At 43.3% G+C, this 27,949-nt stretch overlaps 3 protein-coding genes across 4 annotated transcripts; all 3 read left to right on the top strand.

The window, feature by feature from the left end:
• The first annotated feature begins 2,536 nt into the window (after positions 1-2,536).
• On the top strand, positions 2,537-6,059 carry LOC146173251 (gustatory receptor for sugar taste 64e-like). The gene is made up of 3 exons (XM_084584391.1): positions 2,537-2,962; positions 3,588-3,677; positions 5,926-6,059. Exons 1-3 carry the CDS (start codon positions 2,927-2,929, stop codon positions 6,004-6,006), a joined length of 207 nt encoding a protein of 68 aa, XP_084440517.1. The 5' UTR covers positions 2,537-2,926; the 3' UTR covers positions 6,007-6,059.
• Positions 6,060-7,993: 1,934 nt separating this feature from the next.
• LOC146173252 (uncharacterized) lies at positions 7,994-14,010 on the top strand. Its single transcript, XM_084584392.1, has 4 exons — positions 7,994-8,241; positions 12,435-12,604; positions 13,616-13,708; positions 13,771-14,010. The coding sequence occupies exons 1-4, from the start codon at positions 8,169-8,171 to the stop codon at positions 13,900-13,902; spliced, it is 468 nt and encodes a 155-aa protein (XP_084440518.1). The 5' UTR covers positions 7,994-8,168; the 3' UTR covers positions 13,903-14,010.
• A 69-nt stretch (positions 14,011-14,079) lies between these two features.
• Positions 14,080-26,632, top strand: LOC146173253 (A disintegrin and metalloproteinase with thrombospondin motifs like). Of its 2 annotated transcripts, XM_084584388.1 has the most exons (9): positions 14,148-14,211; positions 16,529-16,600; positions 17,583-17,716; positions 18,819-18,867; positions 20,121-20,230; positions 22,252-22,419; positions 23,276-23,414; positions 23,753-23,872; positions 26,485-26,632. In XM_084584388.1, the coding sequence occupies exons 3-9, from the start codon at positions 17,607-17,609 to the stop codon at positions 26,524-26,526; spliced, it is 738 nt and encodes a 245-aa protein (XP_084440514.1). In that variant the 5' UTR covers positions 14,148-14,211; positions 16,529-16,600; positions 17,583-17,606; the 3' UTR covers positions 26,527-26,632. The 2 variants fall into 2 exon arrangements, with proteins under 2 accessions (XP_084440515.1, XP_084440514.1); XM_084584389.1 differs by lacking the exon at positions 16,529-16,600 and having other exon boundaries at positions 14,080-14,211.
• Positions 26,633-27,949: the final 1,317 nt, after the last annotated feature.

The raw sequence follows: 27,949 nt of genomic DNA on the forward strand, positions 1-27,949 counted from the left end.
CGGGGCGCGTGCAGACAGAAGAGAAACTGATTTAAAACTGATTTATTTATAGGAAGGGAAAGGCGCGGTAACTGTCTCACTTGTGTTCTGTGGACACCGCAACCGCGCCGTAAGGGAAGGGAGGAAGATGGGAGTGAAAGTGGAAAGAGAGAAAGAGGAGCCGTAGTGGAGGGCTACGGAGTAATTTCGACCACCTGCGGATCTTTACCGTGCGCTGACATCGCACAGCACACGACGCCTCTTCGATTCGCCTCCATCGAAACGCAGCCGCCGAGGGCGGGTTCGAATCCGGGTACTCCGGCACAGTAGTCGGGCGTCTTACCACTGCACCACCCCGGCGGGGCGCGTGCAGACAGAAGAGAAAATAGAGCAGAAAGAAAAGGAAGAGGGAGAGAAAGACGCGCGCCGCAACAGCCGTCGTCCACCACCGAAGGGGTGGTGGGTGCAATGACAGCCTACAACAGATAAAAAAAACTGATTTATTTGTAGGAAGGGAAAGACACAGTAACTATCTCACTTGTTTTCTGTGGACACCACAACTGCGCTTTAAGGGAAGGCGAGGAAGGTGGGAGTGAAAGTGGAAAGAGAGAAAGAGGAGCCGTAGTGGAGGACTACAGAGTAATTTCGACCACCTGGTGATCTTTAACGTGCGCTGACATCGCACAGCACACGACGCCTCTTCGTTTCGCCTCGTTTCGCCTACAACTGATAAAAATTCAGTGGCAGGCTAGCCCCCGCCGCAAGCGGCGGTGACCTACCTGCCCCAGTCCCATCAGCACGTTAAAAATCCCCAGGTGGTCGAAATTACTCCGTAGCCCTTCACTACGGCTCCCCTTTACCCCTTTCCACTTTCACTCCCACCTTCCTCCCTTCCTTTACGGCGCGGTTCAGGTGTCTATATATGAACCAATTATTATTATTATTATTATTATTATTATTATTATTATTATTATTATTATTATTATTATTATTATTATTATTATTATTATTATTATTATTATTATTGGTTTAAGGAATGGAAAGGCGCAGTATGTGTCCCGCTTTCTCCGGAGAGTTAGGACGACGGTACACTATCGTTTACGTGGCGTGGTGTTCCTTGGCGCGCGTTCAAGTGTGAGATTGCAGATGGCAAGAACGCTAGACAAGAACACATCTCATGGAATCTCGTGGAGTATGAAAGACCTCACGCACAACTCTCGCGCACGGGATTTCATTCCGTGATCCTAGAAACGCTTTTGCCTTAATAAGGCGCATCATCTTAGACCGAAGGCAGAAAGCAAGCTTTCGTCGGCCTTGCACGCGCCCGTGTGTGTATAGTAGCTGCATTTACCAGGAGTGAAAGGAAGTTTAACTCCCGTTGCATACAACGTTTGCATGGTTCCACAAACGCCTTCAACCAATCTTACCTCCCCATCGCTAAGAGGAATGGAACATACTTCCCGAAAGCGTAGTTACCGAGTCTATATCCCTCCAAATTTAGGCAATTACTTACTGATCATTTCGACCTGCCATAGACACTTTTTCTTGGGCTCCATTATTAGCAATCCGATTTGCGTGCATTGAAGAGCGAACGTCCATTTTAATGTAGTTCATCTTTTTGCCACTTTTGCTTACTATAGTTTATTTTACCAATATCGTTATTTTGTTATGCTTTGCTACATAATTGTCCCTATTCAGTGTGCACTGTCTCGATAGCCTGATGATTTTTTTTCTTTCCCGTTTTTTTTCACAATTTGTCAATAATATACATTTTTGTATTCTTTTCCTTTGTTTTTATGCTAATGTATGGCCCTTTCTCACCATTGTCTCCCCCTCGCCCTTATGTAATGTCCCTGATAGGGATCTTTAAGCGAATAATAAATGATGTTGATGATGACATGAAGCGCATCTGAAGCAGCAGTGTGCGCATTTAGACAACTCCGCGAACATCAGTGCTGTGGACGTCCACATGATGATACCCAGCTCTGAATCTGAAGCCTTCTGCGATCTTGTCCGAAGCGTCGTGGTGGCTGCTCCTGGCCCTACAGGGCTAGGAACGGGGGGGCCCCTGTGGGGTTCACCTGCCACCAGTAGTTGTACCTGTTGTAAGTCGACATTGCATCCGCCACCGTTTCGGTGGCGGATGACGATAGATGCGATGTGTATATTTCTCTCTACATCTTCCTTTTCTTTCTCTCTTTAATTTCTCATCTGTCCGCACGAGGCAGCGGAGGGGGCTCAGCTCCAGAGCCAGCAGCAGGCACGTGCATTTTATTTTCTTTCTTCCTACAGTCGCAACAACAACAAGAACTAAAGAATATTCAATCTCTGGAGAAGAACAGGAGTGTGGGAGCCATCTCGGATGTCCTTCGCGTGACCAATTGCACATGCGGAGCAGTACACCTATTCCCCTCCCTAGCCACCTGCGCCATATGTCATGGCAGGGCCGTCATCGGGTCAATGTGTTCGCTCGGCATACGGCCGTCGACAGTCATCATGTTGTTTGTATAAGGCTAGAAACGGGACAGGAATGAGCGGAAAAGTGGATCAGAAGAGATCAAGTTGGTGCGCGTAGCTTTGTATCCAGGATGCTTGATTTAATTCTCAGCCATTCAGAAGCTACTTATGCCATTTTAGAAGCTACAAACCTCTTTAAAATACGCAGAACCTCTGTCATCGCATAAGAAGATTATTGATCTTCAGGGGTACTGTAAGAACTCTACTATACCTCTGAGAAGGAGACCAGGAACACATTATCGTACGTCTCACAAGACGACACGCTCCGAATCTCTGTGGCGGGATGAAGATGGAACCCAGCGCTTCGACGAAGTCGTACTGAAACGGCAAGCAGGAGAATGAAACACAATTAATGCAGGTGAAGAAATATGTTAATGGTTGGCGGACCTAGTGCGAGAGTTCCAACACATGCCACTGTCCGTTTCTTCTTATGGAAAAATATTTGGATCACAACATCATGGCAAACGTGAGTTGCTATTAGAAGTCATTTGGAATTGATAAGTAATTTGATGTGGTTTTGGCTTAAGTGAGGGAATGTGGTTACGACCTCACAATTACGACTGAGACTACGTGAGACATGCGAAAAAGATTCGCAAATAATATGCACAACTTATAATGTCTCCTGCCTCTTGCAGCGTGGAAGCATATCTTCAAATGAGGTCACCAACTGCACTGCAACGCAACCTTGCTCAACTGTTAAAGTGGTCGCTCACTGCCTGTAATTCCAGCTTTGAGGCAAGCTAGCGAAGGTATTGAAGTGAATCAAAGCTGTAAAACAGTTAACAATTTTCGCATGCCTTACCTAACCTATAACCTCGTTGGGATGTCACAGGAAGCCCTTGACTGCCGCAAATGGAGCTACGTGGGAAACTAAATCCAAAAATTAATTTTTTTCTTGGTGTGGGCGAATTCTATGTGATGGATTGCAGTTAGTTGCGTTTGTTTCATACAAAACTGAACAAAATTATTTCCAACTGGTTCAACTCACGAAAAAACAGTGATTAGTATAGCATAAGTTCTCCGCAGTGCTGCATCATTTTCGTGAAAGGTACTGACCAACTACAGATCACAAAATAACTCTCTTCATGCAGATCCAGTTCCTACATGACAGCATCGATCCTGACGGCATGCGCCTGACTGGAGCAAATTTCTTCCATCTCGACAGAGGACTTCTTGTCACGGTAAGATAAGCCTCGTCGCCTATGTGCTGCTTGGTGGCCTTATAATATTCTTTTCTTTTCGCCATCTTCGATCACAAACCTGCTTTACTCAGGCTTTAGACGTATTGCAAGTAGTCTACATACATGTTTTCTCGGCGCCAGGATTCTTGGATTATCTTATTTTATAGATGACAGTTTATTTCTAGGTCGGCTGGATAATTTGATAACAGGGGATCATTATTCTTTCTTTAGCCTTTTTTGGATAGCACTGTCATTTGGCGCATTGAAAAGTGCAAGAAATGGTCTCCATGTTGTTTGTTGGGGCTCAATATTAGATAAGGCTTTCGGTTGCCGTAACACTATAGTATAACGTCACCTCAAGACAGTGCTTTCGTTATTTTGATAGGCTGGGGCCCTCACACGAAAGAGGCATTCTTCAGCTCAAGTTTCAGTGCTCTTTTTGGGAAGAGTTTTCCTCTTGACATTTCGCGTTAGTGATGCGATAAAGTAATTTTTTTTTATCCTACGATCGCCGACGTCTAGCTCTTTTGGAGCTTGTCTCTTCATCGCGTCAACAGTGAAGTTACCGGCCACTCTACGAATTGCATTCCAAACTTCTGTTGCTTTGAAACTAAATATAATGTCCTGGCTGGGGAGGGGACATAACACGCCACAAATTCATTACCAACGAGAAGCAGAGCTGAAATGAAGCACCTCTTAGTCATTCCGTCCGTTTCCCTACGTGGTTGACCTCCGTCATCTAATCGTGTACTTGAACTTCGTTTAGTTATCGACGAGCAAGCCAGCTGTGCTACCTGGAGAACGATAACAACGATAGTAGTGGGCAGCTGTTACCATCTGGCAGGCCTTTGTGAAATGTGCCGTACAAATAAATTTAAGCTCCGCCTGAACGCATCTAGTGGTTATTTGCAAATTTAAATAAACGCTTGGCTCACCAATGAACGCGCAGCTCGTGAACTGTCGCAGTGTTTAAAAAAGCGTATACTGGAAATGTTCGCAGCGGGTGTCATATGTTGCAATTGGTTGCTTTTTGCGTTTCCAGAATTTACAAGTCATAAAAGGAGCTTTAGAGCTAGAAGCTGCTTCCAGCAGCTTTTTACAAACAAAAGTAAGAAAAATATTATCAGAACACGTGTTAGAGCGACGAAGATGTCCGTACCAGAGCTGGTCGTGAGTTTGAAACCATAGTATTTCGACCGCGGAAACCTAGTGAAAGAACGAGGCAAAAACGACAGTTATATACGTGAACGAGGGATACAAAATGGTGCTGAAAGTAATTTATATTACTTGCCCCCTAGAATCGCGTTTCAATATTGAGAGATATTGTCTTTCATACCTAGAATTTTATTTTGTTTCCTCCATCGCCGTCTTCTTTTAAGCTGGTTTTGATTACATGAATATACATGACCATGTATTCAGATCATGATTAGTCTTGAGCACAGTTCCAATTCTTTGTTTTTGCTACTTTCTATTGTTATACAGGCGGGTTGCTCTGGTCAGGACGCTTGACTGCTTGAGGTCGAATTTTCAGTTGCTAAACGCAAGGCACCCATGTACTGTGCGATGTCAGTGCTCGTTACAGAAAAACAGGTGGTTGAAATTACTGAAAGCCTCTACTACGGCGTTCTCCATAAAAGATGCCGCTTTAGGACTTCAAACCCCCCTTGCCTTATCATTATTTAATGCTGTACTTTATAAGCTTCCTTTTTTGGTCTGCCGTTTCGCATGGCTGCACATTAGCAAGCCTTAGCATTACGAAAAAGCACCAGCCACAGATATCGGAAAACAGTGGGTTCGCTGCTGGGGGTAGTCACCGCCGCTTGTCGCAAGCACCGACTTGCCACGCTGACCTCGTCATGCATTTGATGCCGAGGTACGGTCGTTAAAGAACCAAAGCTACTGCTGCTTACCACGACCGTTCGAAAGCTGCACTCTCGTCATGAAACAAATTAACCAATTGGAAAGGACGAAATGCATTAGGGTTTGAAAATGGCAGCTTTTAGAGCACGGCCTCTGGTGATGTCTACTGCGAGCGCAAAATTAGTTGCAAATCTGGCGTCCTAGTCCAACAATGCATGTACTCATTTAAAAAGATTGGTTGTATCTGATTTTTTTAACATCCTTAAGAAAGAAGCCGTAATTTTCTGCAACGTAGTTGGCGCCATTTTCACCACATTTGCAGGAAGGTAGAAAGCGCGCGCTTTTGTGTGTTTTTAATTTTATTTGCTTTATGCCTTTTTTTTTTGAGATGGCGGGCTCCATCATAACGTACACAGTGATTCTTGTGCAGACCAGTGACGGATTCTCTGCTCGGAACAGCGGCACTTAGCGAATGCACTGACTTAACTAAATGACTCCTCACATTCCTCGGGGAAGTGGGGCTACTTTCGAAATTCCATGCAACGCTCTCAGAGTTTTGCTCTCCAAAACATCGGGACAGGGCTACGAGCAATAAACGGAGGCTTTGACGGCCCTACTAATGTTGTTGTTATTTTCCAATTTCATATCTTGATTTTGCCACCATTTTTTAATTAATGGAGGCACTGGCCATGAATGTGTTTGAATAAATAAATTAAAGAAGATGGATAGCTGATTACTGGCTGAAAAATAATTTGAGTCAAATCCAATTTCATGCTGAAATCCGCTTTTTATCGCTTCTTATTCTCAAAACCTCAAAACAGTCAAATCCGACTCTTAGTCTTCGCATGTTTAGCACGCGGAGCCGGCAGCGCTCACTTTTCTACTGCTGCTGCGCTGTTCATTTTTCTTCATCTCCCTTCTTCTTCATCATCTTCATACACCTGGCAACTTCATATATACAACATCACCCGACACAATGACAGAAAACGTTCCAGTGCCTTTCCCACCTTTTCCCGCCAATGTTGCCCATATGACTCGCCTCCTGAGATCTGCCCCTTCCCAAAATCTTCGCCGCCCCCTCCGTGTCGTCTAGACCCGGCTGTGGTGTCCTGGAGGTTTGCAGGCATCCATGGAGGAGTCGCGTGCTTCGCTTTGTTCAATTATCTTTAGCCGTGCTAAACCTCTCCCCAATGTATTTATAGAGGAATATTCTTATACGCACCTGCCCGAAAAATTGGCTACAAAAAGGCAGGTAGGAGGAAGTGATGAAGCACTTGAAAGTTGGGGGGTGTTCTAACACCGAAGCAACACTTCTCCCCCTTCTGGCTACATCCCTGAACATCAGAGTTGTTAATGAAAGTACAGACAAAAATCGCCAAGGGAAGTTATTTGATTGCGAGCAAAATGACAGAGCATGTCTGCTGTTTGGTTTCAGGAAAGTTTTTATGACCTGCAATCGCCGTGCTCTTTAGTTCTCATGGCGAGCTCTTGGCACCATTACTAGCCTTCTTACAGATAATGGGACCTTTTGCTTTGGTTATGATTCCATGTAAAAAGCAATCGTGGGCCAAATGCCTGTACCGTAGGCTCTAATAATGCACGAAACGGTGACGGCGTGTGCACTGACATCTGTTCACAAATGGAAAATCTTTCTGATTTAGCGTTCTCTTGTTCTCATCTATCATGTTCGAGCATTCAATACCTAAAATATAGAATGTAAAGCGACGCGCATTTCACATGCTTGGAGTGTGCGTTACGAGACAAAAAATAGGACTAGTATATTGTACCTGCAATTTGTCTTGAATTTTCACATGGGAAAACAAATAAGGTTATTCTGGGGGAAGATGCCCAGAAATGTATGCATGGAAGTTTTAAGAACTACCTTACGAGGGTAATCTCGCATTGTGATATTTACGACAACAGCAAGGTGTTTCAGCGTTGATCGTTTTCAATAAATTTGCGATAAAAAGATTTGAGTAAAGATTGCGTTGTGCTAGAGTGGGCAGATTTCTTGCTTATGCTCATGCATTGAATTTGCATGCCTCGGTGATATAGCTCCTCTGATCTCAACATTTTAAACTTCACCTCACGCAGCGGTTTCTTGAGAGGTCTACCTGGCCTTTCGTTCGTGTTAGGCCACTTGGACGGCACTAGTGTTCTATTTTTTAGCAATTCTGCCATTCTGCATTCGACTCTATGTACCATGCAAGCTAGAGGGAAAGTTCATACAGGAAGCGCTATCCTTAACGAGCTCGTTTAAGACCGCCTCTGTTAAAGTACGCAGGGGAGAACATCGAGAAATGGAAGTAAAAAAGAGGAGTCACATGACTTTAAAAAGAAAACCAGGACCTGTAATAAAGTAGATGTCATGAAACTTGAAGGGCAGAAGTCTCGCACCACGAGAGAGAGTGAAATTTCTCGATGAAACCACGTCAGCAAAGGTCCGAAAACTAGATACTCGGTAGTTGGCGCTGTTTCAAAGGGCAACGAAAAGTAGCCACAGCTTCTCGCATTGTTGGTGGCGCTTGAGATACTGTCTCAGTCGCATTCTGAGAAGCTTTGTCTGTACGCTGGTAACTGGAGTGCATAGTACACCTTTCATTCTGCCGCAAGAGGAAGGCTGTTGAAGCGATGTGTCGTCTGACCTTGATGAGCTTGGCACTGCTGCATGTAGTGACACTAGTGCAGTTGAACAAATTCCCAAGTAAGTCCAGATTACAGTGCTGGTATTTTTTTTTAACGTGTGCCCGTAGATATTACCTCCATGTGGGGAAATAAGTATTTAGTAGCGTTGGCGGCGTCGGTGCCGACCACTTAAAGTGTCAATTTCTTGAGAAACTACTATCATGCCTCTGACAAGTGGTAGCTGGCAGTGGACATCAGGCCGCTTTGGAAGGCGCTGACAACTTGTGTGTCTGTGTGTGTCTTTCGAGATGTGAGGTCGAAATGCGGTTTGATCCCTCCAGAATATTTGGACAGAGTCAGAGACGTTGTTCCTAGGCCCAGCAGGCCTGTTAATATATTTTGGTTAAATTAATTTGAACTTTATATCTTCGTTGATTGCAACTTCGACATAATAAGACAGCTTGTGACTTGCATGCTATAAATAGGTTCGCAGTTACAGAAGCACAATTAGGATATCAATTCCGCGAGTAGAATATATGTACATACGTGGGCCAGGGTACGCAAGAGGAGCCGCAGACCGAAACCATTAATGTTTCCGGTCATATCCTTAGGGAGCAGAAAAGCCTGCCCAGTTCGAAAGAATATGTGACAACAAAACGAAATACCTACATAGATTTCACCTTCCACAAACAAGCAGCACTCGAATACATTTGATATTATATTGCCCACTTCCTACCTTTATGACTGTCTCTCACATTTCTTATCTGCTGTGATAAGATAGTCACAGTGCATGCGCTAGAAAACTAACGTTGATGCGTATAGGAGTCATGGTAGTGCATGTCAATATTCTGTTGCGATTTCCTTCCTAAAATGCAAAGTTGGAGTAATTTCTGTGTCCATGCGCTTACCTTCTTCATTATAATTTAATGAAAATTTCGGAGGCGTTCCTTACAGGCTATAAGCCTGGTGCGGCCCTGATTCCGTGGATGACGAGCAGAGTAGGCTCCCTAGAAGAAGACCTTAAATGTTTCATGCCATCTGCTGAGATAGATAGATAGAAAGATAGATGGATTTATTGAAAGGAAAAGCAGAGAGGTTGGCCGGAATAATTGAAATCTGGCCTGCTACTCTGCACTGAGGAAGGGGAAGGGGGAAAGAAAGAAGATCATGATGGGTGACGATGTGGGAGAAGGCATATGAAATATATATGCAGGCACTGCAGCTTGCCTCACAAGCGCGAATCAAGCCCGCTGGCGCACAAAAAACGGCAAAGAGCACGCACTGCCTGGACATCCTTCCCCTTGTCCTGCCAAGCGCCCAGCAGCAGTCTGCTGAGGTGATCCTGAGGCGGTTATGGACAAGTTCTGGAATGCAAATCTCAAGAACCAGACGAATACAAAAGGTCGCGCTTAAGGTTGCAAGAGGGAAAAACCTAGTCTTGTGGCCAAAGAAGAACACTAACCGGTCTGAAAGATACTAGCCCTCACGATGTACTGTACTAGCTTAAGGCAGCCTCACTGTGTTTCAAATGGCAGCAGGAGTTGGGGAATAAGGCGCCTTTGGGTATCGCATGCCACTAGGAGCTTTGCCAAGTCGAATTGTGACTAACCAGCCAGCTTTTGTTTGTGTAGGTTAAATATTCCAAATTTGCTTTCTTTTCAGAAGTGGTTTTTTGTTCACATGATTGTTGAAAACCAATCGAACGCATCTAGCAGACTAGCGCTCCGTATTTTGCCTGAAATTAAGGAAATGATCCGAATAATAAACGAAAAAAGACAGTGCTGAAAACATGACGCATCATGCCCTTATTTAAGGTTGAAAGGGGGCTTTTTAGTAGCGCGTTGCTTCTGGAGCAATGTTTGCGAATTTCTTTTACTAAATCAACTGCAATTACAAAACATGTTTTTAATAACTTCTATACAATTAAAAGTTGCGTAGGTGTAGTGGGTAAAAAAAGAATAGATGACAAAATTTTACTATTCTAGCAGTAGGTCTCCAAACTTGCAACTGTTTGAAATGGCCAAAACGGCGTTTCTCACCTGTATTGATATACGATCTTTTTCCAAGAAAACTACACCGTATCATGCAAAAACTAATCCCGATTAATTTGTGTCGAGACATTTTCCCACTGCATATAAAACGTTCACTATTGAAACAATATATATATATATATATATATATATATATATATATATATATATATATATATATATATATATATATATATATATATATATATATATATATATATATGTATGTGTGTGTGTGTGTGTGCTCATGTATTTAAGCATGAACGTGTACAGCAAGGATTCCATTTTAATCCCAGTTGTATCTGTAAAAACACCTTCGGCTACTAAAAAAAAAATCAGCAAAAAGAGCTTAGAGTGTCGATTTTTACCAGTTTTACCAGTATTGAGAATCGATTGAAGAGATTAGATATCTTGACCGCTGTTTCATTACGTTGTTGACAATAAGCGTTACGTATCGCTAACTCTTTCGTTACGCGGGAGAGTAATTTGTTGCTTTCGGACGGCAAAAATTGAAAACAGTGCTAAGGGCAACGCAAAAATGGAGATAGGTGGCTCGAACTCTTACTGTGTGCCCTTATTGCTATCTTGCTATTCGCGATTTTCTAGTGCATGACAGGTTTGTATTTACTGTGCGGAGCCGATAATAAACCCAGCCTTGCGTATGTACCTGCTTAGCTTAGGACTACCATGTCTGACTCTGGGTAGACGGTTCCAGTGGGTTTAATGTCCATCTCGGCCATCCAGCCTACCCATCTTAAATGAGAAGCCAGAGTTGGCAGCGCCTGAAAAATAGGTCGTATCACGTGGTCTCTTGACATCACCCAACCGACCGACCAATCAGTGCACGGTTATGCCATCTGTCAATTGCCACCTTCCGGAAGAATGCACCTGATTTTTCGGGGCTACGGACGCCATCGAACAATTTTTCTCGACACAGGTATTAAAGCTCGCGCGAATAAACAATTACATGGTCTCTTAAGATATCTCTTAATAAGTGAGCGGCGAAAGACTAGTAGTAGCAGTCATTAGCAGTCATTGTAATTATTAGTACTCATTACTAAGGAATTTAGCCATTTGTAATCAGCTGTAATTGATACAAGTTGTCGTTAGCCATATTGGTCATTATTTTAAATGCCATAAGTAGTAATTTTAGTCGTTACTACAAATTACTAAGCTTTTTTTAGTCATTTCTAATCAATTATAGCCGTTACAAGCCGTTGTTAGACATATTGGTCTTTACAAGTCATTTGTAGTCACTTGAGTCATTACTACTCAAGTGTCATTATAAGTCATCGTTAGACGCATTGGTTATTACAAGACATTAGATGTCATTTTTGTCGTCGCTACTCATTAATAAGCATTTTTAGTTATTTCTAATCAATTGTAGTCGGTCATCGATAGACATAATGGTCGTTACAAGCCATTCTTAGACATTACAAAAACATTAGTCGGTAATTTTAGTCACATACTACTCCTTACTAAACATGCTTAGTCATTCCTAATCAGTTGTAGTCGTTACAAATCATCGACATAAATATCAATCCTTACAGATAATTAATGTCAATTGTAAGCCATTAGCAGTTTTCATGAGTCATTAATTAGTCGCTTTACTTGTTACTTCTCAGTACTGAGCATTTTCAGTCATTTCTTATTAATTATAGTCGTTACAAGTCGCCCTTCGACATAGGGTCATTACACGTTTTTAGTAGTCATTATTAGTCCCTATAACTTTCACCAAGCTCTATTATAACCTCTAATAATTACTAACTATCACTATCAACATTTTCTTTTCTTTAATCTGTCTTCATACGAGTGGAAATTTCCTGATGACGCCTCTGGTGGTCACGTCCGGCTTTCAGTATCTGCCGACGCACCAAGAGCCAGAAAGGAAAAATGGGATGCGACAAACTAGAAAATAGCCCGCAAAATTTTCCTTCAGCGGTTTACAAAATGTATTCGCCCGCACAAGTCAATTAGTCACGGAAGGTGCTTTTTAAGAGTGCATGGGATAGTTCGAAACTCGCTTGTACAGCGTTCAAATAGCTGACACCGCATAATCTTATACCAGACAAACAAGCGCTTCTCTAATCTCGCAGCTCTGATCAGGAGCTGAGAGTCTCTATCATCTGCTTTTGTGTTGAGTGGTATACGCACTGTCTTTGACGGAAACTGGGACATGTAGCCTTCAGGAAAGGAATTGTGTCTCTTCAGACACTTAAAAACCACCCTCTCGATTGCGCAGATGTGCCCGAAGCAGTGGTGCACCCCGTGCTTCTGGAGACCAGGAGTGTGGGAGGTCAGAAGGTCGTTGAACTTGGCGACGGTAGCACCCTGCTCCTCAACAAGACGTCTGTGTCGAGTGACACACTCAGTGTCCACTCTTTTGAGAAGAACAAGCGGATCATTCAAACGGTGAGTCGGCATCATAAAATGCTCGAGCATGCTGACACTGCACAGGTTGACCACAGATGCGAAATTATCACTCTCATACAATATTACCTTAAACGGGGCAGCAGCGTGTCAAACTATTGTTTGCTCGCGGAAAATCGTTCTCCTGCAGAGCCTTAGTACGGTGAACTAATCTTTTATAAGCAGTTGCATTGCATCGTGAGGCTAAGGATATGTAGAGCCTCAGGTCTCTGGATGTCGTTGGACAGAATTTTATTGAGATCTTCATTGTGGTGCTGGTGTTCAACAGATGGTAGTGATGTCTTGAACTCAGCCCTTCTGAACTGCTAATTATGCAAGCTATAATGCGCCACAAGAGCGTCTCAGAAGCAATATATTTCCTGATCCAAATACCATTGTCGTGTTTAAGACTGTGTTTCATATGAATGCTAGCGACTAATTACGCTCTTATTTAAGTCTTTTCTACTCGGAAGGTTGTCTACGAGAACAGTACAATATAACGGATATTGCTTCTGGAGATTTGATTTGCTTGTCGCTCGTTTTGGCTTGATTTGCACTGGTTTCGGATTGTTTAGGGCAGTGTAGACTAAGTATCGCCATTTTAGTTCACTGTAAAAAAAGTAACGCACTGAAAAAGTCGGATACGACAAATTTGAAGAATGGCAAATAGGGGTAACATCATCGTCGACAAAATGAAAAACAATACGGCGGCGATATATTCGCTTGTTGTGACGAAAAACTATATGTGAAAAGATGTTAACAATTTGAGTTTCATCGTAATCATGTTCCCAAGGCTTGATCAATAGTTTCTTGATAGTCTAGTCAGGCTGCATAGCCTTAAAATCTGTACCCATACCTACACTGCAGTAAGATAGAACATAATGAGACTCTTCTTGTGCTTGACTTTTTTACCTCATAATAGATATTATTTTCCTGGCACGATTAGATTTGAACAGTATCTTGTTTGCAATAAGTTCTCCTTGCACACCTTCCTTAATGTCTTCCAACTCCCAGATAAGGTCCCAAGACATTGAAGGGACCCTTTACGAAAACAAGCACAATTTGGCTTCTCTTCATCTGCAAGAAACTGCTCACGGGATCCTTATGGTACGTGTTCAATGCCAAGCATCACATACGAATGCTGAATACTTCCCTTTACTTTCGCACAGGAAGGTTTGATAAACCACTCGTATAGAATCGTGCCTTGCCTGGAGAGTGAGAGGTCCATAAAAGGGCAGACCGCTCACAAAATATACAGGGTGAAGACTCAGAAGCCCACATTTCATGACGCAAGTATATAAGAAGCTCTTGAGATCGATTTAATCATTAGTCATCCAGTAATAAGTATGTGTGTATGTCTCCTTTTTTGCTGTATAAGGTTCTGCTCAAGAGCTCTTACCGGAAGAAATGGAATTAAGTAAGAAGTATCCTTGTTTATTCGTCCGCTCGTCCCTCGAGATTTGCGCGTGCGCATATCTCTTACAGAGGCCAGAGCTGAGCTACCAGACGAGTTTCGCCCGGACGTATTTGTAATCTGCGACTACGAACACAGCAAGGGCTTCAAGACTACTACAGATCTGCTGAAATACGTCCTAGCATTTTTTAACGGCGTAAGTTTTCCCTAGAGGACTTCGTTATTTAAATGATGATCGAGCCGCTGCAGTACGAAGCTAAAGTTGAAAAGAAGCACAGAGAAGAATGGACATGAAAACATCAATACCTCTGCATTAATTTTATTCGAGATGTTTGCCATTAGGCATAGGAAAAAGAGAGAGAGATGTGGGAGAAAGAAGGAGGAGTATAGACTGGTTGCGCCTAAAAATTTCGCCAAGGTTTTAGATCAAGTTCTTATTAGTGTCCACTTGCGATAGTTGCATTAGAGGTCCCACAGTAGGCTAAAATTACACAGGAAGCTTTGTCTCACCAAAGCCGTAGCTGGGAAAGTCCACAAGCTGTTTCATATCACAGTTCTGGCACAGTTATGGGCCCCAAAATGTGGCATTCGTCACTTGCAACTGTTTATCCCCCCACCGATGGCGCCAGAGCGCCAGAGAGAAGGTGTCAGAGCTGCTCCTGCACAAATAATACTTATGGATACCTCCTCCACCTCCTCTTGAGTGTAACTACGGGGGAGAAGGTTCGAACACGGAGGAATTAGAGCGCGTGCTCTATGGCGCGAAGCTTGTTTCTCGAAAACATGAGACAGGCACAAATTTCGGCGAGGGGGGCGGGCGGGAGAGTGGTTGTTGTTTAGGCTTGTCAATATGTGTCAATATGTGTCATTGTATTCATGTGAATATTATGCCGACCGTCAGCTTGGCCGCGAATCCAGCGACACGTTACAAAACCGCGCCAGGCTTGCACGGCAGAAACTGCTTTACCAACTCATTCATAAAATGATAAACATAGATACTTCGAGGTATATTGCAAAACCAGACACAAGAGCAACACGACATAGACATTCACAAACACTGGAAGAATATCGCTTTAACACAGACTGTTTTAAACATACATTTTTCCCGACAGCAATTAGAGAATGGAACAACCTACCATCATGTATAACACGTTCATCTTTAGAAACTTTTTTGCAGTCTTATGAAGCCCACCTACTCGTTTTACAATGTCAGTTATAATCATAGTTCAAAATCATTCAGTGCTCTATGTTAATGTCAAGTGTGCTTCGTTGTGGTGTGTTTTTCAGGCATTTTTTTAGTTACTCTCATATTATTTGTAATCTGTTATTATCAAATACTTGCTATTAACTGTACTACTGTTTCAAACCGTTGTAACGCTGTATATTTTTGTACTTTTGTTGTGTATTTTCCAAATTTGTGTGCCCTTCCTGCAATAATCCCGATTGGGATTGGCAGTATTTCCAAATAAATAAATAAAATAAATAAATAAATACTCACAGGACAGAGGCATAATTTGGAATGTACGCCGAATTGCATTAAGCTGCTTAAGGGCGGCGAGGGGGTGAGCGTAAATCTGAACAAGATCGAATGTGGGTACGCCGGAAGGGTAGCGATTACATTGTGTATCGCCTGAAGTTTCAAGTCAAGTGGGTGCACATGTCTGCGCTCTAGATTGAGCGAAAGTTAGGACGAGGATGAAAGGGACTGTACACCGCGGTAACTCCCTGCAGAGATGTGTGGACTAATCGGTGTATGCATGAACCCGGCAGGTACATGCGTGGCTGATATCGTCCTGAGACCGTAGAGCGACTGTGTGAGTTAACAGTAGGACCAAAGAGGAAGAGTCTGCTAAAGGGTAGAGCTGAAGTGACGTCTTGCGTTTTTTGTTTGCCTCACTCTGGTTGATTAGTTGATGGTTGATGGGATGATGGTTGATACGAGAGGGTGTGGGTGTTAGACGAAGGAGATACGTTATGGTGCACGTGCACTACCGTTTCACTGCTTCAAGAGAGTCCCCCTGTGACGGGTGCAATGATGAAATTGTGCTTGGGATACTATCTGCGGCTGGAGGATGGAGCGCACAATCTGACGGCCCGTATCGGAACGCCCTCGGTTGTAGCGAATAGCTATGCGGCGAATCAGACACAGTGCAGCCTGAGCCAATTTACGGTTGCGTGTGGCTACGGGTTCGCAGTCCCAGAAGAATGAGGAACTAAATCTAGAACCCGAACAGTTCCTGCTTCCTGTATTTTGCTTCAATGGTGTGTTTTTCAGGATGCATGGAAAACATAAGCGAATGAAGCACATAATTCAGTGAACCACACAAGGCATTTTTTCGCGAGAAAATTTTCAACCTTCCCGAAAAGCCGACCTAACATTATTTTTAAGAGTAGTCTTTCCTTATTCTTCACCGACCTTGATTTTATTGCTCTCATAAACAAATCATTGCATAATAGTAATACATATATGAGCTGTTAATACTGCAGTGGTCTTGTTCTCTTTTCTTGTGAAGGTTAAGCTTAGGTATGAAAGCGTAAGATCTCCTCGCATTCGACCAAGGGTAGTTGGATTGGAGCGAGCTACGGTACGTATGTTTTTTCATTACTTTGCAGTCCTGATATCAAAGCTTTGATGCATAGCTATGTATTGCTGAAATATATGTAAAAGCGAAGGCCTCACTTTTCGACGTTCGCATCGTGTAGGTTGGAAGTCTGCAGATAATTTTCCACATTATACCGTACTTTAGGCGGTTATAAAAACATTTCGCACACTGAATTCGGCGTGACTGGAAGCAGGGTTAAATCATTTCTGAAGATAGCCCACAGCTTATCTTGAAACTGCGAGTTAACGTAATTGGCCATGATAATTTAAGTTATCGAAATGTGTTTGAGCTTATTAATTTGGTGGTTGTCTCAGTTGGTACATGAACACATTTTAGCATTTTAACTTTATCAGCGCAAATGTATGAAATAAGTTACATTTAGCAATCAATAAATGATATGCTTTTACTTCATAGCCAGCAATTTTGAACATTTTCCAGGAAAAAATCTTTGAACCGAACTTTTCACACTATGAACTATCTCGCTGTAACAGTCTATACATTCGCGAATGTTTATACGCAGGGTGCTTATTTGCTGTTATTCCCCGTTGTTGTCGCGTTGGTGTCCCGTTGGTTTTCTATGGCAGTCTGACATGCTTTTGGTAACTCAGAACAAATTTGCGAAAAACGACATCGCTCCTAGACAATGATGCTTGTGGTATTGCTTACCACACAGTGGTACTACTGTGGACAAAAGTCTCCTAAAGATGCTGAAGGTGATTTAGGCGCACAGGCAGAACGTCCGTTAACGATCACTTAACCTGACTGCAACAGGTTAGTGCAAATGAGCATATTGCTGCGACAAATTAAAGTTATGTGCCGAACCATTGGCAGCTAACAGAGCTCTCGGCTTCGATTGGTACTCGTACACTCCGTAGGCTTTTGCCTCTGACGATACAAAGTTGAGAGCTGGCCCAGAAATAAAAAGGAGACCAGAATTGGTCTCTGTGGTTCCAACCTTTTGCAGTGGGGACACGAACCTTATGTGAAAATGTACGGACAAGATATGATCGCAGAGGACACGCTGAACAGCCTGCTTTTGTATGTGGAAGGACGGCTTGCCGAGTTCAAGGGAGTAGACGCCATCTTGTTACTTACCGGGTGAGTTGGTTCGTGGTTAGACGCCCTATACGACTTGATCGAGTTCCGTAGTGTCTTCTCGCTTACCCATGAATAAACGTCGACTACTTCTTCATAGGTACTGCACGACAGCTGGAATGCACAATGGTTATAGTTTCCTCAGATAGTTAACTTCAATGCACTTGAAATGTATATCTTTACCTAGCTAAGTTGAATAGCGTAAGGTTATTCTACTTTACGCAGCAAATTGTATTCGTCTGATACTTTGCCTTTGCAAGTTCTTTCTTTTGCATTATGTAAAACCTGACCTTGAGCAATACTTGTATGGTGCGGGAGGGAAACGCGCTCTGTCTACTTTTATGCATGGCAGTGCCATTTTCGTACTCGATCCTCGAGAATAACTTCTCATGGCAAAGACACCATAGAACACGCCAATAGATTGCCGAAAGGCTCGTGCTGTCATGCTTCAGAAGCTAATCAACTTATAGCATGAATATGCGCTTTGGGGACATGTCTGCTGACCACTGATATCTTTACAGCTTCTTTTGATGAAAATACAGGCTGTCATAACTCATTATTGAAAAGTTTGGTGACTGTAATCCTTTTAAACGTTATTTCTTGTTTCCACAATAATACATCACTTCGCTCCTAAGTAGCATAATCATGGGCTCTAACTGACAATTCGAATTTTCAATGACAGATATCAGCTGTCGATTTTCTTCAGGCATACGCAAATTTCCGAGAGGATTCGTGGAAATGAAGTAGATGTAACCAATTGGAGTATGGTACCGATGATTTTCACTGACTTCTAACGCAAACACTCGAATTATTGTAAAAAATAATAACTTTTGTTCCCTAGATACTCACTAATTAGAGGCGCACACCACTAGCGATGAGGAAGCATTCGTGCTATGCCGCCGCTGAGTATATATCGAAAATTATTACTTACAGCGCAGCTCCTCTGAAAGGTGAAGGATGCGGAATTCGCCAGGAACAAAGAACTCACTGGTCGTGAGAAGAAATCCGTGCGACGAACGACCAGTAGCTACAACAATGAAAGCAGATCAACAGATTAAGAAGTAGATTAACCTAAGTAATGAGTTAATTGGTTTGTCTCTTTCAGGCGATCCATGATCAGTGTGAGCACCGGACAGATCAGGAAAGGAGTGGCAGGTGAGGGCTTTCGCAGTCATGTGAGCATCACTAGTGCGACTTACAAAGTATGAAGACTTGGAGTCCGCGACAGTAGCAGCGCTCGTGTTGTCTGCTCTCGTGGAGACAAGAGCGCGCTTTCCTTGATCACTCGAGGGGTGCGCTGCAGAGCAAATCAATTAAAATATTAACACAACTGTTTTTAAAGTTACAAAGTGCTCGTTCATGCCCTGTTTGTATGTCTGTCTTGCTAATCTATAGGGCACAGGTATAATGTGTGACACACAGTATTTGCATCAAGCTTTCCCTTTTAATATATCACGTATCACTGGAATCTATGCTTAGATACACTAAGCAGCGACGCTTGGACAGCGCACATGTTGCCCTATTGGAGATTTTCACGGAAAATGGACATTTACCTGCAAATGCAATCTTCCTACCCCTACTCCTCCTATCTCGTGAATACGCTTTTGAGCCCGTTCCAATTATTAAAATTTACTATGCTCAGTTCCAGTTTAATTTCTGAACAACACCACTACATAGCGCTCTAGATAGGTCTGCTCACGTCTGTTCGTCCGGAATTAGAGCTAATTATATACCTAACAAACCAGCTATGTCCAACGTCACGCATTACTGAAAGTGGTAACAGCAGTAGTGACTCTGCTGAAACTTCTACACAGGAAAACGTGTAAACGACAAATTTCAATAAGTCCTGTTGAGTCAGAATGGTCATGCTTACAGTCATTTGGGCGTTATTTCAAAACGTACAAAAATTCTCTTGAGTTCTGCTTAGTTCCAAAAATATCATTCTTTAACTTTCACATACCTGTGTTATGAAGCACTTCGCATGCAGAACTTGCGCTCAGTGTAATAGCAGAATGTTTCTATTTTTCAATCAGCTTCAGCACATAAGTGCAAAGTAAATATGTTTATTGTTAGGAGGAATACATGTTTACTGTTATGAGGAATAAAATGTCTAGGCTAACGTAGAGTTCCCCTGCGCCGGAAGGACCTTCAGGGCTGTAATGCCGTTCTGTCTCAGCTGAGCCCGTTGTGCACCAGTAATCCCTGGTGTTTTTAGAGGAGGTCATCATGTGCTCTGAAACTCGGGAATTACTGGAGATGCTTTTGTGCAACCCTTTCACAAAGGTTTAAACTCTTTAGCTTGTCACTTGATTAGACGTTCTAGTAGTACTAACCAGATTGTGTGCGCCCTTACTGAATTCATATACGATCTTGGTCCTGACTTTTGTCGCAACTTTTCTTTGGCACGGGCTTAGCCTTCACCGGCGGTCTTTGTTCACGGCGAAGGGTAGCCGAAAGCTTCGACGCTGGAATGGGCTACTCCGGTATTATTCACGCCGCCCATGAACTAGCGCATTTGTACGTATCAATATTAGAATGATTTCCTCAGTGCTGGCTTACCGACGCTGAGTTAACGCACACCCTTGCGCCGGTTTTTCACACTTAATTGCACTTTATTCATTCGTTCTAGGTGTTATGAGCTAGCGCCACGCCGTGCTGCGTCGCTTTGGCGTGGTATAAAAGACGGCTATGGTTGTTGCGCAAGAGGTAGATGAAATTCTCGAGACCTAGATCTAGACGGTAGACGACTACTGATGTGCACCTCGCAGCAATCGCTTTGGTTAACAGGATTTCTGTGATGCGTTATGTTTTTAGTCCGACGCTAGAATTGGCTGTGCGGCCGCATATGTAGTATACATCACATCAGATTTAAGGACTCTGCGCATGCGCTGTTCCGGCGGCAACACAGCAGGAACGCACCAGGGATTTATCTGAAAGTTTTATACATTCCTTAGGTTCGTCTCTATGAAATAGCTTTGTTCTGGTTGTAGCTCGCCGGAAACAAGGGCTAAAAATAAATTGATTCGCATTTCTTATGCATAGAAAGATGGTGTTTGTGTATTTGATGCTGCCACAAAACCATTTTATACACATTCAGTGTGGAGAAGCCAACTCAACGTGCTTTGAAAATCACAGCACAGCCTTCGATATTCCGAACTGCACTGCCGAATAAAAAAAAAAAAAAACATATAGCATTGTGGCTAAGGTTTGCTGCTAACATTCTTCATTATTGTAGCATAAGATTGCCACTTAAGTTAAATATAAAACAGTTAATTGTAGTTACCTATTCATGCTTTCGCTATAATTCATTAAGGCTACAATATGCGCCTCCCTAAAGCCACGTGCACGGTACCGTACCTATTTATGTACGGGGTCGTCTGCTTTTAGCGTGAACAAGCGAGCACGTGACCGTTTTCTTTAGAGCCTCAGTGCGTCCTACTCGACTGCGCTGCTTCGAAGCATAGCGAAAGCCCATGCAAAGCACCACCTCAGGTTCGCCTGTACATTTTGCTCTGATGTGCGGCTGTTTCGCGCGCAGCAATGCTTCGAAGAGAGCGACCACCCCCTTACGTGTTCATCTTAAGGGTGGGCGACCCTGTACCTATCTTAGGTTTCAAAAAAGTGCAAAATGGCAAAAATTGCCACCTATATGATGCAGTTAAGTGATTTTTCTGCGGCCCCCTTTGATGGTGTGAATGATGAGATAGTTAAACTGTTGCAAAATAAAACAAAACAACACGGTTCGGACTCAAGAAAAATAGTCGCTTCTGGCAAGACGAAAGAGAATTCACTGGTTGAGTCCTGTTGAAATAAAGAAAAAGCCACAAAAGAAAAACTTTTATAGTACTGGAAATGACAGCGCCCTTTGGTGCACACTTGTTTCTTTTTTAAAAATTAGCTTGTGACAAGAAGCGCGAGTTTTTGCTTTTTTACATCTCGAAATATATATTCTTTATGCTTCCCAGAGCTCTTAGAGTGGCTATGAGGCAGGTCAGTCACTTGCTTCCGAATTTTTGCCGTCATTTTTTTCTGCGATGTGCGACAGTGCTGCTCCCTGAACGCCTCAGAATTTCAGTCCATCTAAATTTAGTCGCTATGATCGGTATGCAACACACATAACTTTGCTTAGCATCAGTGTGACAAAATCACTGAACCATCATGGTGTATTCTTTTGATTTACTCGCTTATAGCCAAGACACAGTTTCAATGGCACCAGTCCAAAGCTGGGTTAGGGGGCCCTTACTTCCAAACGGTGGCTCTAGAGCTTACCGAGCACAATGTCCGTGGAAAACTGGTACCAGTGCAAAACAATGGTTGTCCGAGATCTCTGGTCAAACCTTATGCTTACTGCACAGAGTCGGATGCTCAAACCATTGTGCAGCCATCTGAATAGCCATCACATGTTCAGAGTTTCAGAATCGGCGGAATATTACTTAAACCACTGTGCATCACTGTGCGTGACCATGCTCTGTTTACAGTTTGAGTAATAGCGTGCATCAACAGATTTTTTAGCTAATAGTTGTGTTTAATCTCAACAGGTTAGGCTCAAGCCACGATCAGGCACCTCCTGTGAGTTGGATCCCTGGTAACCAGGGGGCGTACCACTGTGCTTGGAGCGCCGGGCACATCATGAGTTACGACTACAAGGATGAGAACCAGTTTTCTTTTTCACACTGCAGCCAGGAACAGTTTAGAGCATTCCTAAGGTAAGCCTTTTCGCTGTGGGACATGTATGGGCGCCGGCTAGAACAGTGGCGTGAAGCTTAAATACATTTTTGCACTCCCTGAATAATTGTTTTCGTTGTATCCCCTGGTTCTTCCTACTTCGACTGGCGCCTCTCCTGCACCAAACTGATCTGGTCTTCACAAATTAGTTGCATTGGTTGTTTACTTTTACTATAACCTTCTCTATTCATTATTTCTCTCTTCCACTTTCCTTCGCCTCCCTTTGCCACACGCACTTCTAGAGTGCTCGGCTCTCATCATCGGTCATATAGAGGAGTAGGTAGGCTTGGCCTGTGTAGAGGAAGATTTATTGGGCGCTTGAATTGTCTCCTAGCAAATATGTAAGTTTTTGGATGCCACATAAGCAGGCCGCTTGACTCCGTAAGTTGAAATATTTCAACAATTTGAATTGCTGCCATTGTTTTATAGCAGCATTTGTTATTTGCTCACTTTCTTGGAACTGGGCTAGTACCGATATCATGTGCCGTGCTTATGTGCAGGCCTTTTTCAACCTGCTTCAAATTTACGTAATCATCGTAAGCCTGCTCACCATTTAAAACTTAAAAGTATTCCTAGGCCGCTATGTAATTCGAGTCATGGCTGCAGACATCTCGTAGAATTAAACCTTAGACCACCCTCAAGCCCACTGCCAGCGTATATGCTTGATAGTGTTGAGGGTGCGCTTGAAAGTTGAGCATTCAATAAGATGAATGCCCACATTTACTGCGTTTTGAAAGCATGAAGAAGTGAAAGTACGTCTTGAACACATTTTGTTTGAACTCGTACGCTATATATGTGTAACTACTCGACCCATTCTGCGCTTTTATACTTTTTCAGAATTGTGCCTGAATCATGCATAAAGAGCACTTGGGCAGGCAAAGCGCCGAAGCGATCCAGTAAATACCCGGGGGATCGGTTATCGCGAAAAGAATTCTGTAGTAGGGAATCTGGTCTACGACAGTCGAAATTATGCGAGGTAAGTCTCTCTTCCAGCTTGTTTGTGTACATAAGCTGAAATTGAGGCCTATTGCCTGAGCCAGTTCCCACAGTTGCTTATAATTTCGAATTTGTCTGCTTCATTCATTAACCAAGAACACTGGCCATAATCTCATTTAACCAGGCAGAATAAATATATTACCTGATTCTGGGAAAAAATGTACAAGATAGACAGAATAGCCTGAACGAGAGTATATCGAAGTTTACAAGTACCTGTTGGACGAATAACGTTAATATTTTGCTATTATTACGTGACTGTATTGTTAGTATTACGTTGTCTTGTGAATACTGTAATATCTGTTATCTCATGCGTTCTAGACAAAACGGCATGACGGCCCTTGCAAAGTCAGCTGCTGCCCTGGAACCGACCGCTACAGGCGCTACACTCAACGTGCTGAGTATTGGGCCCTCGACGGAGCAAATTGCGGCAAAAATAAGGTAAACCAACTGCGTCTCACTAAATGACCTTTCCGCCCTACAGGTGTGTGAAGTGAGTGATGCTCACAGAAAGAGCTGCTGAAGCGCAATATAAAGAACAATGCATTGTTTGCAGAAGCTATGCAGGTGACTTATCTTAGTGCCACAGAAACCTCCAGCTGTTAGCGTTCAGTATGGGGATCGACGCGTCACCATGCTTCAGACAGTGAGGTTGTTTTTTTTTTTCACTCTCAACAGGAACGTGGAAGTAGCACGCGTCTTAGAATTCACATCAAACACTGAAACATAGTTGGGAGCTGATGCAGGCAAGAACTCCAGAACGTTTTTTTAGGAGGTGGAGGGTGTGCAAATTTTTCCTGGCCCAAATTTTTATTTTGCTATTTTGATATTTTTTTCTTGTGTTTCGAAAATTTATTTAGGCCATAAATTTACGCTTCGTAAATTAATTTGTACGGAATGCTAAAAGCGCATTTTATACGAACGAGTTGGCGGGTTAGTTGGTTTCGCATATTTAAGGAACAGTGCAAAGGACGGGACACAGATGCACAAGCCTTGTGTTTGTGCTTTCTTGTGCCTCTGTGTTCTGTCCTTTGCGCTCTTAAATAAACATTTTATACATTAAGAAGAGTGAATCAACGAAATGTTCGTAAATATGCCCTGATAAAAGAATATGTCAATTCATACTTATAAAACACTCATTACAAAACTGACTCAATATCATCAACATGCTGCGAGTTCAGGCAGTTCAAAAACTTTGGTTTGAAAGTTTAGGTCCCGAGCCAGAAGAACGATTATACAAATGCACAACCTCAGGTACCCAACAACAATAACGACTTACCTTCAGATTCTTTCCACCCCGCCGGGGTGGCGCAGTGGTTACGGCGCTCGGCTACTGTTCCCAAGGACGCGGGATCGAATCCCGGCCTCGGCGGCCGCTTTTCGGTGGAGGCGAAAAGCAAGGCGCCCGTGTGCTGTGCGATGTCAGTGCACGTTAAAGAACCCCAGGTGGTCGAAATTTCCGGAGTCCTCCCCTACGGCGTCTCTCATAGCCTGAGTCGCTTTGGGACGTTAAACCCCACAAAACCAAACCAAACCATCAGATTCTTTCCATGCAGGATGAAAGTGGTATATTGGCTGCAGTCCTTACTATCTCATTTACAACGTCGTCTACAATATTGACATCCTAGAATGGCGCGCCTGTCAAAATCTGATTTTAGGGTGAGTGGTCAGAAAGTAGGAAGGTGGGGGGCACTGCCCCCTTAAGACGAAACATTTTGGGTGGAGGTGCGTTGCGGAGTCCCTGGATGCAGGTTTGGTTTAGAGTAAGATGAGCATACACGTAAATATTTTATTCTCTTTTACAGAGGGGCTGCTCACTCCAACAAAACAGGCCCGGATCGAGGGCGTGGGAACCCTGTACGCTATTATGGAGACTTTTATGAGGGCTGTTTTGTTTTTATACCCAGAAATGTCGCCGTAGCACTGACCACCTGAAATGAGAGATCATCATTAAAAAGATGCAGGGAGCAACTCCATTCAAATATTGTCTTTTTTTAGTGGCTTTATCAAACCTCGTGATGACAGAAAATATAAATACTTTCAGTGATCGCAATATGAGAATGAAGGCAGTGTGGCTTAGGCCCGAATCAGCGTGCAATAACTCGTACCACGTAGCCGACAATAGCTTTCAAAGACGAGCAGTGAGACAGATACCCGAAGGCTTTGTCATATTTCACCTTATATACCTCATGAAGTATACTGCACACTAGCGCAGACCACTTGTAGGCATCTGAAGAAGAGGAAGCAGACGTATGTTACTAATGCACGAGAATTCTGTGCTGTATCGCCGTTCTATGAATCTCGACGTTTTCCGGTCGCCTGCCCACTCGGGTGAAAGCAAACCTGCCCAGATCCTTTTCACTCCTAAATGTCTCCTCTTTTGTTCCCGTACCTTTTTCATTTTACAATCGGTGCTCTAATAACAGAGGGAAAATTTAACTTGTCTTCAGTGTCTTTTTATAGTCGATTGGATAGGGTATCTAAAAAGTGCAGTTTTTGTCACAGTGTTGCCTCACATACCGGTTGCTGGGAGTAAGTTTTGCCGAACATATCTGTACTGCAACCTGATATAATGCTAAATTGCGTACCAAAAAGATAACACATGTGTCAGAAACATAAGCGCGTACTATGAAGCGGGTAATTAGATGAAAGTCATTTTGGCTTGCCTGCTGGAACTACTCATTTGGTGCTAATAAACATAACTTTCTTAGCCATATATACGCAGTAGATGTTAATGTATCTGCAACATTTCGAACATTCGCCTGCGAAAAAAAAATGACAGGGGTTGGCAGAAGACTTCTGCTTCTCTCCACTTTTAGAGTATCCACTTCTAAGTTCAGCAATCGAAATACGTATCGAGTGGAACCACTAAGTTTGTTTACACCTGTATCGCTATGAAAGGGCAATGTTTATCGCGGTTTGGCGTATTCGAGGTATGGACGTTGATGTTTGTTAAATGGCTAATTCTGTTACAAATAAGCGAGCTCAGTGCAAACGGCATTGCTCGCGAGAATGCGTTTGCGTAAACTTCATTTTCTCTTTGTTTCCACCAGGAGTGCTACAACGGACAATGTCTCAGGAAGCGGAAGAAATAATTATGTCTTGTCAGCTGCGAAACCACAAGTAAATGAAGCAAAAGGGCGCAATGTACTGAGTGTAACTTTGTTTTTACCAGTTCAATAAAGGTTTGCCTTCGTAGTACTTTCCTAAACTTAACTCTTTTCCAAGGTAACCGGGAAATGATAGGACGTTCTGGACCTGAGCTAGTTGGTTCATATTAAAGGTGGAACTACAGCCTAACAAAAAAAAAAAACACTGTTGCCTTCCTTGTGTGTGTTTCTCAAAATTAAAAAAAAAAGTAGATTTTTTTTTGCAAGTAAAAGCCCCTATTCTATCCTTTACATACTCCAATGCTTCATTTAAAGGCACGCGAAATATTTACTCCTGTCACGTGTGAGTGCAAGACGCCGCCTCAGGAAGGAAAGCAAATAATTAACAAGAACGGAAACGAAGAAACAACCGGCCCGCAAAAGACGACGCAGACGTATACCACGGGGACGGAGCGAGGCAGACGGCGTAAAGTGCGCGCGTCTGCGCGGAAGCAATAATCGTTTAGACAGAAGACCAGACGTCGTAACCGCGCGGTTTCGGGAACCTCAAGGTCACGCCAACTCACGGATCCCACGGCCGGGAAGATACATGGGCGCAATGCTCCCGGCGGGAGAGGAGAACGGTATGCATGCGACGACGCCTGCTCCGTGCGGCTGCCCCGGGGGCAGGGAAGGAGACGAGTTTTGGACCTGGAGTGAGAAAGACGCATCGAGGCTGCCCTCCTAGGCCGACGTATCTCGGCCGCGATCCGGATCGTCGAGACGCTCCTTCGGCTACGCTCCGGAGGCCCCAGCGAGGACAACTCGAGCGACACCCCTCATCTGAATCGCCGCTAAGTACCGATTTGAACATTTGCCTACTCATCGATTCGTTTTTGTTTTGTGAAGGACTCTAAAGACCAATTAGGACCATATTGTCGCGATCCTTAAATCCACCTGCGTGTGGTGTTGCCTGATGTGTGCATGCTAATTGGTGCCCTGTAACCTATTTCTTTTTTTTTTTTTTTTTGTTGTTTATGGTTATACTAAAAGTTGTTTCTCGAGATGTACACCTCTCTGGTTTTTCGACTCACGTTCTAGATATGTAGTGACAAATTTATGGCGAGCCTGCCAGGATTCTCTTTAGTCATTTTGTCTGAACGTTAAAGTCAACACGCTTGTGTTCGTGCTAAAACCAGAGAGATGGACCTCCAAAAGCTTATGCTTAGAGCCGAAAAGCTCGGGTTCACGAAAGAGGAAACAATGGCTCTTTATGAGGAAGAGAAAACGAGACACAGAGAGGAAAAAGAGTTGGTGCACAGGCAGGCGCTTGAAGAGAGCGACAGGGCTCGCGAGCAGGCACGTGAAACAGAAGAGAGAGCTAAGCGGATGGCTGAGGTAGAAGAAAAGAGATTGGCACAGGAAAAAG

The sequence above is a fragment of the Amblyomma maculatum genome, chromosome 11 (genome assembly GCF_055883805.1).
Source record: "Amblyomma maculatum isolate TAMU_Amacu chromosome 11, ASM5588380v1, whole genome shotgun sequence".
Lineage (NCBI taxonomy): Eukaryota > Metazoa > Arthropoda > Arachnida > Ixodida > Ixodidae > Amblyomma > Amblyomma maculatum.